This window comes from Eumetopias jubatus, unplaced genomic scaffold (assembly GCF_037043125.1).
Source record: "Eumetopias jubatus isolate StellerSeaLion01/CBP00866 unplaced genomic scaffold, mEumJub1_p1.0 scaffold_4, whole genome shotgun sequence".
Lineage (NCBI taxonomy): Eukaryota > Metazoa > Chordata > Mammalia > Carnivora > Otariidae > Eumetopias > Eumetopias jubatus.
The window spans coordinates 11,670,350-11,687,901 of NW_028274810.1; the positions used below are offsets into that span (position 1 = coordinate 11,670,350).

The 17,552-nt window shown below is 38.7% G+C and overlaps 1 protein-coding gene across 3 annotated transcripts in view; it reads right to left on the minus strand.

The window, feature by feature from the left end:
• MAGI3 (membrane associated guanylate kinase, WW and PDZ domain containing 3) overlaps positions 1 to 17,552 on the minus strand; it is a 235,605-nt gene that overhangs the window by 42,253 nt on the left and 175,800 nt on the right. For 2 of the 3 annotated variants that reach the window (XM_028101902.2, XM_028101901.2), the window contains exons 7-8: positions 6,752 to 6,809; positions 2,527 to 2,621 (exon numbers count right to left, since the gene is read on the minus strand). The exons of the other annotated variant lie outside the window; for it this stretch is intronic. In XM_028101902.2, the coding sequence (XP_027957703.1) occupies positions 2,527 to 2,621; positions 6,752 to 6,809 (153 nt within the window). The remainder of the gene's footprint in view (positions 1 to 2,526; positions 2,622 to 6,751; positions 6,810 to 17,552) is intronic. 3 annotated transcript variants of the gene reach the window in all.

Consider the following 17,552-nt stretch of genomic DNA (forward strand, 5'->3'; position numbering starts at 1 on the left):
GAAGCACAGGCAACAGGGCCTGACAAACAGTAAGTGCTCAATAAATGTAGATGAGCACAAACACATACATCCTGGCTCAGAAACTTGAGTACTCCTGTCCTTGTGGCAAGCATCTCCTTGGAATGGATGCATCCAATGACTGTTAACCAGATGCCATGGAGGCATCTGAGTGGGGACCATAATATTAATAACCTTGCAGAGATATTTTGAGTCTTAGATGAGATGATGTGTACGACGCATCCAATCAAGTACCCGACCCAGTATCTCAATAAATGGTAGCCATCATTCTTCAAGAACTAGCATAACTTCTATCACTTCTAGGAAGTTTTTCTTGCCCTCTCCACAGCCAAATTTAATTTCTCTCTCCTTTGTTCCAACTCTCTCCTTTGTTATGTCTGCTATCATACTGTACTAAAATTAGGTGTCTATTTCCCTGCCTAAATTGTGAGCTCCTGAAAGACAAAGGCTGGGTCATTATTCTCCTTTTAATGCCCAGCTCATAGGAGAGTGCCTGGTTATCCAGATTAATAACACACACGCACGCACGCACGCGCACACGCTCCCTGCCCTCAAGAGGCTTAGAGTTTAGTGAGGGAGAGAAGATCTCCCTTGATATGTGAAGACATGGGCATTCAGGAACTATATGTGATAATACAAAGAACTCTGAATTTAAACTCAGTAAAACTAAGTGCAAATTCTGGCTTGACACTCACTATGATTTTGAGCAAAAGGCTTATCTTTACTAAAGTCTCAGCTTCCTTATGTGCAGGGGGGATTCATGTTTCTCTCCACTTAGTGTCCTCTGTCTACCCTCTTTCAATCAAAGCTATCAAAACCGTTGACCGTACCCTGTCTCTACTTTGTCACCCACCATTCCCTCTTCATTCTACTGCATTTTTACTTCTTTTCCCTTTGATTTTGCAAATGACCTCCACATTGTCAACCTCAGTGTACATTTTTCAATTTCTGCCTTCTGGACTTTTCAGCAACATGGGACACAAACACTCAACTTCTTTTTGAAACTCACTCCTTCTAGTGGTTGCCTCCCCCTACAACCTCATCTCTTATTACTACCCCACAAATACTCTATGTTCTAGCCATTCTTCTCTGTTCTCTGGGCCCTGGACCACCCTTTCATGCCCCTATGGTTTTATACATTCTGTTTCTTCTACCTGGCATGCCTTCTTGCTTCTCTAAAATTATCATCCATCTGATTTAACTTTTCCTGACATTTTAAGATCCACTTCTACTGTGTCCTCTGCTTTGAAAGCTTCCCTGTGTCCTTGACTTTCTCCACCAAAGGAGAGGTGAGCACTCCCTCCTCTATGCCACCTATTAATACGTTTCTATTAATACAACATGTACATCTCTACTAATAACAATGAAAGCTAGTATTTATCAGCCCCTATTTGCCAGACAGCATTGTAAGCACTTTCCACGTATTAATTTGCACGCTCCAAACCACCTAAAGAGGTAAATACTATTCTTATTCCTATTTCATAGATGAAGAAACAGAAGCACAGAGTTTTGGGAACTCATCCAAGGTTATGCATTTGAGATTCACACCTGCTCCACCCTCTGGACATTTAACTGCTCTCCGAGGATGGCACCTAATACCATATATGGTAACCATTAATTTCCTGCGTCAGAATGTGAACTCTTGAGGGCAAGACCTTTCTTACTCCTAATCGTTTTTGAATATCGTGTGACTGGCAGAGCACTAGGCATACAGTAGGTGCTCAAAAATATTTGTTAAATAAAAATGCTTCCTAAATCAAATGCAAAACTTAAGTGACAGGACTATGTTTTTGAAGAGGAGCTATAAGAAACAAGTGCTTCTCTTATGGACAACAGAAGTGAGGAGTCGGCTTGATTAGTACAGTATGACCTTATAGACAGAACCCCGGTTATTGGAACAGACGGAAGAGGGGGAAGTGATGGGGAGTGATGAATAGAATATAAGAAATTCCTGGGCAGCTTTTTCAAAATACACATAGCTAGGCTCATCAAAATGTTAGAACCTATGTATTTTCAAAATATTCCCCAAATGATCCTGAATTTACTGATGCCCTGCCACCCCACTTGAGAATCAATGATACAGGCAAAAAATATGGTGGATTTATGCCAATCAGTTAATAAAGAACCCTGGATGGTTACAGACATTAGACCTAAGCATTACCTTGGGAGAAACTCATATGGATTAGAGATCTCAGACTGTCCTGGCTTGAAACACTGAGAAAGAATGCAATCTTTATATTACAACCTCAAGCCCATAACAAAGCTATTCAATACCTTTTGCCAACAATTTCACACTTTCCATCTAAGCAGCATGGGAAAATCACAGTATTCTCAAAACATTTAGATGTTTTATTAAGATTATTCCCTATCTTTACAGTGACAAAAATTAGACATTCTCTGTTGAACCTCAACACCTCAACAATAAAAAGTTCAAACTTATTTTCATTAATTCAGTATATAAATTTCACAAGGCATTCTTAGAAGAAAAGATTGAGGAAAATGTTCTACCTGGTTTTGAAGACCCAGTATCAGCCTGTCCTAACTGCTTTTTCCTTTTGGCTTCCTCCACTGGATTTTCAAACTGGGTTTTCTGGTTAAGGTGACTGTAAAATGTAGAAAAAAAGGCATTTTGGTTTAAGATGAAAGAGTTACATTATTTTTGAATAGACTGTTATACCATTCCATCCCCGTAGGTTAAGAGGCAAACATGTACCTCTAGACTATGGAACTCAGAGAGGCTGAAAGATGGTAGGGGAAGGACTTTTGGCAACTAAAGAAAGGCCCACGGAAGATGCCTAAAAGTGAAAGCTGCTGAAGCATTCACTATAGCTTCTGCATCGAGGTACCCAACGGAGCCAATAATAGTTTTCAAAACGGTAGGAGACGCCCTCACATCTAATGCAATCAGAACAGTTGGTAATGGATCAGTTCATTTTCTAAAAGGCAGTTAATGGTAGGAGGATTTTAATTCAAGTTTCTTTAAAATGAAGTAGCTGTAAAGATGCTTTTGGAAAAATCTGAGTATAGAAGCTTTCTTGAATTTTACTATTATTTTCCCAACTGACTCACCCACATCAGTTAAGCAGAACAACTGAGAGAGAGATTTGCTTTTACCAATTTGTATTGTAGAACAACTCTTCCACACTCAACTTTTTTCATAATTATATAATAATTAAAATAATTACATAATCATAATATAAATTTAACTGGTATTTCTGATTTGGGAGCATTCACAACTGCCTTGGAAAGCACACAAGTCTGTGGGGGAAAGCAGAACAGCATGCGGAGACCAAGGCTGAGCGATTGGCTAACAAGAGTCGATACATGATGGGCAACAGGATATTTCACTGGGGGAGCAGAGCACTGGTTGGTCTGGCAAATCAGTCAAGGGGAAGTTGGCTAAGAATGCAACTACTGAACAGAAGTTATTTAAATAGGTTCTGATACAGAAGCAATGGGAATTACATTCTAGCACTTCCATGGTACAAATATATTTCAGCCAACTGATAGCATTTTCCAGTAGAATTCATTTTAATGAGAAGTGACATTAGCAAATACCAACAATCAAACATCAAATCATGAGAATCTCAGATTATGACTGCCTTTAGATAGGCTGAATATTACAAAATTTGCATACAAATAGTCATACAACTTGGATAATTACTTTGCCATCTGTGAACATTAATCGTGGTGACGGAGGAGGGTAGCAAGGACCCGTGAGGGCAATGAATGCTGGTTTTCTCTATGTCATTTAGGCTTCTAGTGCATTATTAACTCTGCAACAGATGTAGTTATTTAGTTTCAGAGTTCTATAAACACGGCAAGTTCCACTTGAAATTCTTTGGGTTGCGATTTCACTAAAACTCAAGTATGCTTCTGCTTCCTACCAAGGGGAGCTTTTTAACTGTTAAACCCTCTGGGAAAATGGAGATCTTTGGTATTAACTTAGGGACCATTTTAAACATCATTTATTAGGTACTGACATGTAAAATGTCAGTTTTACATGTCAGTACCTACGATTTTACATATTCTTGAAAGAATAAAACCACCAGAAAGTGACACTTAGAAAAGAATAAACCTGTTTAGAATAAACCCTGGCTCACTTTAACGTCATCAGTTGGAATGACTCATTTTGCCACCTAGGCATTAAAACATAAGAAGTAGTAATTTGTATTTATACTCTTTGTAATGTGTGGGAGAGGAGAGCAGCAGTCTGCAAGTGAGTAATCCCTTTCCTGAAAATTCTTTGACAAAAGAATGTAAGATTTTAGTGCAGGGAGTAATTGCATGTCTCACCTTAAACTACTTAGATTAAAACGCTACCCAAATAACAAAACAAAACATAAAAGTTAAAACATTCTCCTTTTCATTTAGTTACTTATATTCACAATATTGTTAAGATGTAAGAGATTTTGTTTTCCATATAACTAGCTATGGGAAGTAAGATAGGAGAATCTCACAGATTACCGGAAAAATTACACACGGGTAGCAAAGAAGCATGACTAAATATAGGATATATAACTTGGAATGTCATCTGCATTAACATTTTGTGTATAATAGGTGGATTTTAAAAATTCACCTCCACAAACAAAACCCTTATTCTTTCATGATGAATCTGAGATATTCAAACTGATGTATATTTTGACTCTGAAACCTAAGCACACCAAGACATTTAATGCAATAAAAGAAGACAACATTTCTAAATATGTAAGCATTCTTATAGAAGGCCTGCCATTAAATTTTTGGAACAATTTTACTTTCAAAAATAAATTAATCCATTTCAGAATCTCATCCCCGAAAATAAATACTTGCAAAGAAAAAGTGCCATTGCAGTTGGTGTTACTACTACAAGCCTCTGCCAAAAGCAATCATTGTGCCATCTGGTTTGACAAAGTGAGAGAGCCAAAGAGTAGCCATTCAAGTAACAGCTTTTTATCTCCATCAGTAAACTCACTGCAGATTACTATGGTCGGGATTCAAAACCTGACTAATCTGGGAATCAAGCCACATTCCATAGCTCAGCTGACTCCATACTAACGTGCATCTTGAGCACAGCCTGCTCTTTCTTAATCTAATAAATTACCCTCCTGTAAAATGAGCTCGTTCTGGGAACAATCACACAAAATCATGTTGCTGCTGCTGTTGCCCCTAATTCACGCTATTTTACACACGCTCCATGACAAATGGGAGCAGGTCACTTCAGGATTCGCCCTGACGTTGCTTCAATATGATATCTTTGCTTAATGAGAAACAGATCATTTAGCCCAAGATTTTATAACAGGCAAACGACTTTCACCTCTTGACCATGTATTCAAATTTACTTGGAATGGACAATAAGAGAATGAGAATCATTACTGCAGAAATGTTCAGCAGTGTCAATGGCAATTAATAGTCTACTGAAGACAAATTTAAATAGACTAAACAGCTAGGGGGGAAAATCCCACAAAACCTTTCCAGTTGGCCCGCCAATAGTCCTTTGACTGAGAAATGATTGTTTCTTTATTTTAACTAAATATGCTTTAGAAAAAAACAACAGCAATGAAAGAGCTGCTATCTACTTTTCACATGACACTATCAGCAAGACATTAACACAATGAAAATAAAATTAGCAGAGTCTTCCAAAGGAACCAAAGTGTTGACACTGTGAAGTTATATACCTAAGGGTCAAACTGAGTTGTTTTCCTAGGGTTCAAGTTAGATTTTAAGAAATCATTCCAAAACTCTAGCCACAGGGACTCAAAGAACAATCTACACATTAGAATATAGATGTACACTTGAAACAAATGTGACATTGTGTGTCAAGAATACTTTGTTAAAAGAAAAAGACCAGAGTCACAACAGGAGTCAGAGATACTTACTATAGAGATAAATACTAGGAAAGGGCATTTGTTTACACCAAAAAGTGATGAAAAATTAATAAGCAACCATAAAACTAGAAGAGTCCCATGTTTGCTACTTTTTCAGGTAATGATATTTGGCCTTCACTACCTCGGCAGTAGGTCCAGACTCCTAGTTTCTAGGTACACAGTAGCAACGTTTCTGATGTGGTTATTTGCCTGAGGTCAAAATTCTACCTATAGCATTTGGAAAGAAAGCAATCCCTCATCATAACAACGTCGCAACTGGATAAATGAAGAAAAGGGAAAGAAAAATCCGAGGACGCTGATTTCTCTAACACAGGCAGGTGTTCGGTGCTCCACTCTGACATACACTTATGTTTAAATTTAACCATAACAGCTGTGTAAGAAGCAACTCTCTTCCCCCCAAAGTGTTCCTTGATTAACGCCCTAAAAGACAGTACACTTCTAATCTTGTACTCCAAAACTCTGGATCATTACGGTTCACTGCCCTTAGAGTGCTTTCGCTGCCTTCATGACCAAATAGCTCTCTGTGGTGTTGGAAGTGACCTTAACATTTCATCTAGTCCATGCCCTCATTTCACAGTTTTCTATATACTATTTTTCTCTTTAGATGCCGTGGTAGTAATGGTGACCACTTCTAGCTATTCATCAGCATGGTAACTTCCCTCTTGCTCTATTTACTTCAAAGCCAACTTCTGGGGAGCCCCGACCCACTGAAGTAAATGCTCACTGCCCCTACTTCTAATTCCCCTAGTGGAAAAACTTGAAAGCTGGATTGTGGAAACATAAAGTGTTGTATTCGGGTGATTCCCTAAAGCTGTACAGTGAAGGGAAAACGTTTGGGAGAATAGTAACTGAGGTAACAAACTTACTCAACATAGTATGTCCCATACTGAGGGTCCTCTATTTTCTCCCAGCCATAAGGAAGTTCTGGAAAAAAAAAAAAAGGAAATGGAGTAAAAAGCCAGATTCGAAACCAACAGGGAAGTATTCACCATGAGTGAATTTAAGTGTCTTTTATTTCATGACACTCATATTTGGGAGACCGGCAGAAAGCTGAGGACTCGCTTTCAAAGAACAAATATGGTTTGAGTTTGAGTGACTTCTTCAATAGCTAGTGAGTGTCTCAGCAAGTAATTAGGAGCCCAGAACAAAAGATGACATTCAACTCAAAAGTGTTTACCTGAATCAGAAGCCATAAAAATGTTAATTATTTAAAAAATCATCTGGTGTAGATCCTTCATTTAAACAGCTTGATAATGCCGGTGCAAGACACACTTAACCCTCTAGCTCAGTACAAGCAGTGCTGCTTGTTCCGTTCTTCCATGTATAAATAAGACTTGTCAATTATTTCTGTTATTCTGCCCCACTCCTCCCCCTAAAAAAAGGCCAGCCTTGGATTTTTTTCATTTCAGGTAAGCAACTGAGATTTCCTTAAAATCTAAGAAAATACCTACTCTCCCTTGCATGAACTTGACTTGAGCTTTGGGAGGAAAATGTGGAATAACTACCACAGTGCCTTGTGTAGAATCCATATTTGTGTCTGGTAACAAAGAAATATCTTACATAGGATTATTACATATTACTCATTCCAGGTAACTGACCAATGAAAGATACCCAGAAAAACTGAAGGTAGCTGAATTTCTGATAGCTTAAAAAAAAAAAAAAATCTGGTCTCTCCAATAGAAACTGACTCTGTCAAGAAAGAATCCTCATTTCCTTCCCACTCTGTTTTCCAAGTTAAGGCTTCTGAAGAATCATTTTATTAGACCTGGATTAAGTTGGCAGGAATGTTCCTAGCAGGTGGTTTTAGTGCTAACAATTTATACATAGGAGCCCAGCAAGAAGGAGTTTGTTTTTTTTTTTAAACCCACAGTTATACACTATGATGATCCATACTTTCATTTTCAATTTCTTTTAAAGTGTTTTCCTCTGAGGATGCAACACGCACACGCATGCAATATATGCTAGACAGCAAACAGGCTTAGATTATATCCAAAGATTTATTAATTTTCTCCTACTTAGCCGCAGTTTTGATGCACTGACTTTGTAAGTAAAAATGTCATGTACAAACTATTATGCTCTAATAAAATTATTTCACATCCAGAATAAAAGGAGAGAAAAGCTCTGAATCACCTTCACCCCTTTTTTTCCATCATATTTTTCTGCCTGTGTGTGTGTGTGTGTGTGTGTGTGTACTGACTGACTGGTGGTTTTGAAGCTTGGTGGGTTTTTGTGGTTTCTCCTTTGAAGGACCTGGTTGAAATGTCTAAGGTGGAAAAGACGGGGACAGTTGAAAATGGCTATGTGAAAACAGAATAAAACAGCTGAGAAGAACTGAGACACTTCAGTTCACTTTGATCCTCCACAGCTATGAAGCAAATAACTGTCAATTCAGTAGGTATAATATTTTATGATCAGGTAACTGTTATGGGGAGAAGAGTATTTGTTGGATTATATCTGTAAAAAAAATGTTCTTTAATAATATTACCAAAGTGTTACCATTAAGGCTCCTCCATGAAAGAGATTTTTTTTCTTTAATAGAGAGTTTCTTGAAACAGCGTGGGAACTGAGCAGTGCTGAGTGAGGATGGACCCTATTACTGCACCACAGCTGGATTTATCCTCTGTCTTTAGGAGTCTGGAGAGCTACAAGAGCCGTAGAAACCATCTGATACCTAAAAAACTCACTAGAAAGAATGTATTAACACTTAATAAGGATAAAAGATCAACATAAATATATTTCAGCATTCATCTGGAAGTTGATTCAGCATTTTAATTAGCAACTGACAGATAAAGCACATCCCTTTTTTAGGAGAGTAAATAAAATGGTAATTTATTTTCTGGGTTACTTTTAGTCATGGCTTTAATCCTTTACCATTAGCCAGTTTTCTGCAGGGCAGATTAACGAATAAAGAAGTGGTTATTATTTGCCCATTCAAAAGAAAGTTAAAAGCAAAACTAAAAAACCCAGCATTTTATACACTATCCAGTGGGTCAATTAATTCACTGGCTTCCTTCCCTTTTTCCCTCTCTCTCTTCCTCCTCTCTTCTTCTTCCTTATGCAAAAATAATTAGAAACACAACACAGTTCTTGAGCTCAAAAAGTTCACAGTCTAAGCAGAAAGGCAGAAAAGATAAACTATATAATAAAGATAAACACCAGCTTCTGGGGGGGTGGTGTGCAGAGGAATGACATCAATTGCCTGGTAAACTAGCAAGAAAGCCTTCTAAAAGAGGGTGATGTTTGAGCAGTCTTAAAGGATGATTTGGAAATGGGGAGAAGTGGGCCATTCCAACAGGTCAAAGAGCACTGAGGGGTTAAGAATGGGTGGCATTTTCCGTAATTACAGATAATTTGATAGGACTGGAGTGAAGGTTGTATGCAAGGTGCTTATCTTATAAGCAAGCACCAAATCACAAGGAGTGCCAGTTAAGGATTGCGATCTTTATTTAGATGACAATGGAACTGATTATGCTGGACAAAGGCAAAATTAAATTTATATTTGAGAGAGATTATGGGCAGCAGTAACAGAGCATGGAATAGATGGCATGGAGAATAAAGACAGACAAATAAGAAAATGGATAATAGCCTAGACAAGGAGTCATGAAGGCCAGAACTAAGGCAGTGGTAGATGGAATGGAGAGAGAGAACGTTTACAGAAGCCAGAGTAACAGGACTCAGTGCTGACCATGAAGCCTGAAGGAGGAAAAGACAAGAGGGGGCCAAGATGATTCCCAGGTTCCTGGCTCTTCTGGCGTGAAACAGGTACGTTATCAAATACTGACTGAACACCTACCATGAGAATAGCTCTGGGAATAGGAAAGCGGTATTTATTTGGATTTGGAGGCATTTAGGGGACAAATAATATGTAAAAAGTGCCTAGTACAGGCCTCAGCACCAGTGGACACTCAAGAGATGGCAAGCATTTAAAAATCAGAACTGAGAGAACAAGATGAAGAGGATACTATGGGTGAGGAGAAAGTTGAGGATGGGAACCGGCTGGGGCCCAGCGAACTGGGAGGATGTGACGTCACTGTTGAGGGCAGAAGGGGAGGGTATACAGAAGACTGAGCTCAGTTTGGAAGGTAACACATTCGAGGGGCCTATGGAACATCCCGGCAGAGATATCTCACAATTTCATGGAAAACAGAAACCTGGTCCTCAAAAGAGCAATGTGGGAAGATAAGGATTTGAGAGACATTGCGTTTAAAAGCCACAGCAGAGCAGGGAGCACTGAGTCTTATAGGCAAACAGTGAATCGTGGAACACTACATCAAAAACTAATGATGGGGCGCCTGGGGGCTAAGTCGTTAAGCGGCTGCCTTCGGCTCAGGTCATGATCCCAGGGTCCTGGGATCGAGCCCCGCATCGGGCTCCCTGCTCCACGGGGAGCCTGCTTCTCCCTCTCCCACTCCCCCTGCTTGTGTTCCCTCTCTTGCTGTGTCTCTGTCAAATAAATAAATAAAATCTTTAAAAAAAAAAACAAAACAAAAAAACTAATGATGTATGGTGACTAACATGACATAATAAAATTAAATTAAATTAAAAAAATAAATGAATAAAAGCCACAGCAGAGGTGCCTGGGTGGCTCAGTCAGTTAAGCATCTGCCTTCAGCTCAGGTCATGATCTCCAGGTCCTGGGATAGAGCCCTGCATCAGGCTTCCTGCTCAGCAGGGAGTCTGCTTCTCCCCCTCCCTCCGCCCCTCCCTCACCCCTGCTCATGTGCTATCTCTCGCTCTCTCAAATAAATAAATAAAATCTTAAGAAAAAAAAAAGCCACAGGAGTGGACAAGATTACTTGGATAAATTGTGAAGGGAATAAGGTAGAGAACAGAACCTCAGAAGTGTTCACAATTTAAGGAGCAGATGGAGAAAGAAAGAATAGTCAGGTGGAAGGGTGTCAAAGAAGACAGGGGAGGAGAGCATGGTCAACACTAATACATGCTCTGTAAAGCTGTGAGAACCAAAGGGCTGAAAAGAGACCATGAAATCTGGCAAACAGGAGGCTATTCGTGACCTTAAGACAAGCACTTTCACTGAAAAGATAGGGGGCGGAAGTCAGCATATTGTAGTAGTCGGAGGGAAAACAGGAGGTGAAGTCCTTAAGAAGAGATGACTTTTTTTTTTTTCCTTTTGAAACTTGGTTGTAAAAAATTAGTTGAGAACTGGCAGGAGTAGGGTCAAGAGAACATGTATTTATCTACTATTGAGAGAGGAAAGACCTAACACCATATCTTTCTGGGCTAGAAGCCAGAGCATTCTCCCCAAAAGCTGATTCAAAAGGAAAAACCATTTCTGGCAATATCAAGCAGCTGGTTGGTTCTACAGCCAATGAATTTATCTTTGTTTCCTCTTGCCCAAATAATGTTTTTCTTATTTAAATATATGAATTGCAATTGTTTTCTCATTGTGGAGCGGTAGTCAATTGATAATTCTTTTTTATCATTCTCTAAGCTCCACAATACCATCAGCATTTAATGCTTTTTAGCCTTTAGTAAAAATGGAATCTTTCATCATAAAAAAGGTGAGTTAGGTATAAAACGGATTCCTGATGTTGTATTTTTAAGATAACTATTTAACCAAAACACTTATTTTATTTGAATGAATATAGATATGTACATCAATTAAACCATTAGAGATAGCATCAAGATACAGTTGGGTTCTGAATATCAGAAGACTAGGAAGGAAAAGGGCAAGTTTTAGAAACTAAGGTTTTTCTAGAAGATCTTAAATGTTTAGCAGAATGCAAGCAATAAGCATCTTAAACTATAAAAACTTACATTTAAAATGTCTTCATTATTATTATCCCTTATTGAGCATCTACTCTGCAAAGCACTGTGGAGATCACCAATGTTAAGTCAGATATAGTGTAATGGGAGAGAGTATACTGTGGGGCCATTTCCCCCATTCAGGGAGGAGACCAAGTGCACAGTGGAAGTGGTTAACAGTTGGCTGAGCATCAAACAAATAGGCTCAGGGGTCCAAACAGTGTGGTTCCCACAGTAAGTACAGGTGATGTGAGGAAGGCATACCCAGTTGTGGGGATGGAGAGTAGCCCTTCTTTCAAAAAGTTTTGAACATTCTTAGAATACTAAATGCAACTGTGGTTGCTTAGGTTGACCATATAATGTACTGTCCACTTTTGAGTGTAAAAGGGGACAGTATTATTAATTATGCTGGGACAAAAGCAATAAGCTGGGTTAGTCCTGGGCCAACCAAGACATATTGTCACTTTTAATGTTAAGAGCATTAAGGGGACACACTGATCCAATTTTTCAAATTTCCATAGAGGGGAAAGAATGGGAGAAACAGTCTAGTTTCTCGGAGCCCCTTTCCTTTCTTCTCCAAGGAAGAAAGTCTATCTTAACTGACTGGAGAGTTTTAGAAATGAATTCAGTACGCTTGGCTCAGGGCCTCTCGAGTTCCCTCACTGTTGCCTGCAGAGAGTGCAGTCTGGTCTGATTTGCCATGCCTGCCTTAGGGGAGGAGGCCCTAGCTGATCAGAGGCCAGAGATTGAGTGCTGAAGGCTGCTTCCTGCAGGGGTAAAATACCAGTAAGCCCACGTAGATGCAGAGCTAGCATTCTAACCCATCCCTCTGCTTCCTGGGTCTTATTTCTCTACTGACTCCCAACAAGTGAACAAAGACAGACTTACTATTTATGGCCTCTGCCCAGAACTTCATAGAGTTTAAAAAATATTTTCAAGAAGGAGACTGAAATAATCTGGGGGATAGAGTAGCTTCTTTCCATTCCTTCTTTTCCTTCTCCCCTCCTTCCAAACATTTAAGCCTCTACTGAAGGGACAGGTAGATGAGTGAGACAAAATCATTGCTCCTACAGAGTATATGTATCTAGTTACACTGCAATGTTAATACATGCTCTAGTAGAAATATGTCATATGGTACTTTTGAGCACAGAGAAGAGAACACCTAATTCTGACCTGCAGAGAATGACAGGAGGTGACAAAGAAATTAGACTCTAGAACCGAGCTTAGGAGGGTGAGTAGGTCTGAGCCAGGTGGACACAGGGAGTGAGCGAGGCTTGTTCCTGGCCGAGGAGATGGGCACATGGCAGAGGCAAAGACAAAAATGATGTCATATTTGTGACATGAAAATACTTGGGGAAAAAAAAAAGAAAATACTTTGAAAAAGAAATACAGAATATGGTTCAATTGTAAACTAGACTTTATTCTGTGACTGCAGGGAGCCATTACAGGTATCTGAGCAAGGGAGAGGTATAAGGCAGTTATATTCTAGAAAGATTCATAGCCAATGTGGCCAAAGATTTTGGATCATGTAGCCTTATCAGCAAAACATTTAACATGTACTTCCAAGATGTATATGGTTATTCATAAATATTTGTCCCATACTACTACTATGTACATAATAAAGCATACACAAAACAGAATAAAAAAGGAGATAAAGATGAAATGAACAATTATCAATTTTACATCAATGTGGTTTTAAAAAGCTCACATGAGGTATGTGAAGCATCAGCTCTCTGCTGTTTACTTACTGCTCGCTTGGGCTTGCATATTTGTATTATGTTCAACAGGCAGTATCTTTGCAGAAATCTTTTTAAGCGACATTTCAGTCGTGTATGAATTAAAAACGAAGTTACAAAGTCTATATATCCCCTTAACTGGGCACAAGTGAACCGTAAAACTTTACAGTGCCCTTGACAAAAGTAACGGTGCTACGTCCACTTTTCCCTCAAGACACTCTGGGTGCTGTACGTGATCATCTGACATACAGAATAAGAAAGAACGCGTTGTCAATCTGTATGCAAAATAGTAAAGAAACTTCCTTTTTTTTCCCAGTAGGAACGTTACGCAAAATAAGTTCTAACATTTTCTTCCTGTACATCAATAGATAATTTGAGCACCATCATTTTGGAGATCCCCAGCACAGAGAACATACTGAAGGAGAAGAAATGACTGTAGGACAAGAGCACCAAGGATACTTCAAGTCTGTGGTGACTGGAGGGATGGAGGAAGATTTAAAAGAAAAAAGATCTAAAAGATATAAAAGCATATGGATAGACAGCTACGTGAGAAAGCCAAAATGGCAAAATGTTCATTGTACTATCTCAGTGGTGGGCAAATTACTATCAAATTCTCTCAATTTTTCTATACATTGGAAAATTTTCATACTAATATATTGGCAAAAAAAGAAAAAGCAATGGGGATTGGGAACTGGATAGGGAACAGAGCAAGAGGAGAGGAAGAAGCAGCAAAATCTGCCTCCGATCACCTGGCCCAGAGGACTGTGAGCACGGTACCTGTGCCAGAAAGAGGGATGGGGATGGGGTGACTTTAGAAGAAAGATGTCAGTTAGTTTTAAACAAGTGTATTAGAAGGGCTACTAGGGCAATTTTTTTTTTTTTAAGTCTCTACGTGTTTTTAGTTTATGGAGATAAAGTTAATACAAGTTATGTTTTAAAATTAAAAAAATAAATAAAAAAATCTCAAATGCAGTAGGAAATACAGAAACAGAATTCAAAACAGGACAATACTAGAGCTTCAATAATGGGCCAGCTATAGTAAATTAATAATTAGAGCTCTGGCAATAAATTCATTCTGTGAGGGGAAAACAGGAAGAGGCAGAGAAGTGAACTGGAAGGATCAGTGTGCAGGAAAAGGCATGAAGACCAGCAAGAGCGACGTGCCTGCGAAGGCTAACACCACATTCACAGGCTTAAAAAAGTCAAGTTATCTGGTATTACATATTCTAGTTTACCTTGACAGTAGCTGATTTCACCATACGGAACTTAATGATGAAAGCCTTATAGACAAGGGCGGTATGTTATTAACATCCAACAAAATACAAGAGATCTTAAGTGCTCGTTCAGTTATAAAAGAAAAAAATGAGTGTGGGCAATTGCATGTGCCTTCCTAACTGCCACCCCAAACAAGGCGGAGAATATATTCATCATTCCAGAGAGTTACTTCAATTCACTCACTTCCCCCTTCCCCGCCTCATTTTCCAACTTCTATCAGCATAGACGAGTCTCCCTGTTCTCGGACTTTAATGGCTAAGTGAGTACCCATTCTTTTGTGTCTGGCTTCTTCTATTCAGCAAGTTTCTGAGATTGTTGAGTGTTATCAACAGTTTTTTTCTTTTTACTGATGAGTTAGTATCTCACTGCATGAATATACCAAAAATCGTTTATCCATTCTTCTGTGGATGGGTATTTGGAATGTCTCCAGGCTTGAGTTATGAATACGGCTGTCGTATCATTCAGGTGGAGTCTTTCTGGGAACGTGTGTTTTCATTTCTCGAGACAAGTCCTCATGGGCAACTGCCAAAAGCTCTCCAAAATGTTCACGTAATGTCACATCACCACCAACTAGTAAAAGTTGCAGCTGCTCTACAGTCTCCCCTGTCTTTGGTGCTCTCAGTGTATTCGACTCCAGCCCTTCCAGGGAACGTGAATGCCTCTCACTGTAGTGATGGCTAATGATCATGAACACCTTTTTCATGTCCTTCCTGTCTAGTCCTCTGTCTTCTTTGGTGAAGTGGCCAAGTTCTTTGGCCATTTTGGAAAAACAACTTTATTGAGGTATATTTTGCATATCATAAAATTAATGTTTTAAGTGTTCAATTCAAGGAGTTTTAATAATTTACTGGGTTGTGCAACCATCACCACAATGCAGTTTGGGAGCATTTATATCACCCCAATAAGATCCCTCATGTAGTTTAATCTCTATTCCCATCCTCACCACTGGGCAACCACCACTGATTTGCCCTTCTGTCTCTATAGATTTGCCTATTCCAGACATTTCATACAAATGGAATCCTGTAGTAGCTGGTCTTTTGTGTCTAGTGTCTGTCACTTAGCACAACACACTGAGATTTGCTCATGTTGTAGTATGTAAACTATTTCATTCCTTTTTATTGCTGACTAGTATTCCACTGGATGATTACACATTTTGTTTAACCATTCATTAGTTGGTGGACACTTGAGCTGTTTCCACTTTGGGGCTATTTTGAATAGTGATTCTATGAATATTTATAGACACGTCTTTGTGTGGACATATGTTTTCATTCCTCCTGGGTAGATGACTGGGGAGTAGAATTGTTAGGTGATAGGGTAAATTTGTATTTCACCTTTTAAGGAACTGCCAAACTGTTTTCCAAGGCAGCTGTACCATCTTATATTCTGCCCAGCACTGTACCAGGGTTACCATTTCTTCCCATCCTCACCAACATTTGTTACTATCTGTCTTTTCTGATTATAGTCATTCTCGTGGATATAAGGTGGCGTCTCTCTGTGGTTTTAATTCACATTTCCTCAATGACTAATGATGTTAAGTATCTTCTCTAGTGGTTATTGGGCATTTGCAGATCTTCTTTGGTGAAATGTCTATTTAAATATTTTGCCCATTTAAAAATTTGGTTGTTTGTCTTCTAGTTAATGAGTTATAACCATTCTTTATAGATTCAGGATATAATTCCTTTGTCAGATACATATCACATGCCCTACGACTTTGTCTCTTCATTTTCTTAATGGTGTCTTTTGATGAATAAAAATTTAAAATTTTTATTAAGTCCAATTTATCAAGTTTTCTTTCACGGTTCACACTTTCTGTGGCCTAAGAAATCTTTGCTAATCCTGAAATTATGAAGATATTTGCCTAAATTTTCCTCTAAAAGCTTTAGGGTTCTAGCTTTTATGGTTAGGTCTTTGATCCACCTGAAATTAATTTGTGTATGGAGTGAGGTATAGTTGAAGTTCATTTTTCCTTACGAATATCCACCCAGTTCTTCCAGCACCATTTGTTAAAGATCTTCCTCCTCTCATTGAATTGATTTGGCACCTGGGCTGTAGATTAAGTGATTACATATGTGTGCATCTATCTCTGGATTCTCTATTCTGTTCCAGTGATCTACTTGTCTATTTTTTTTTTTAAATCTAAAGTGAGCCTTGTTATTTATTTATTTTATTATTATTATTTTTTAAGATTTTATTTATTTATTTGAGAGAGAGAGAGAATGAGAGATAGAGAGCATGAGAGGGAAGAGGGTCAGAGGGAGAAGCAGACTCCCCGCTGAGGAGGGAGCCCGATGTGGGACTCGATCCTGGGACTCCAGGATCATGACCTGAGCCGAAGGCAGTCGCCCAACCAACTGAGCCACCCAGGCGCCCTCTACTTGTCTATTCTTACGTCAATGCCACACTGTCTTGGTTACTGAGCTTTATAGTAACTCTTCAAATCTGGTAGTCTACACCCTTTACCTCTGTCCTTTTAAAAGACTATCTGGCTAACTGGAGCTATATATATTTTAGAATTGGCTCATCAATTTCTTCAAGACAGACTTAGAGGATTTTGATTGGGATTGTGCTAGATCTAGATATCAATTTAAGGAAAATGAACATCATTAACGATACTGTGTCATTCTATCTGTGAACACAGTGTATCTCCTCAATTATTTCAAGTCTTCATTAATTTCTTTCAGGGATATTTTGTTGTTTTCAGTGTGTCTTGTGCATCTTTCAGTAGATTTGTGCACCTTTCAGTGGATTTGCTCCAAGGTATCTAATTTTTTTATATCACTGCAAACAATTTTAAAATAATTCCATTTTCCAACTGGTTGTTCCTAGAAAAATTCTTAATATTGCAGTCATGCTGAACAAAATATATAAATCGTTTAATTTTTTTAATAGA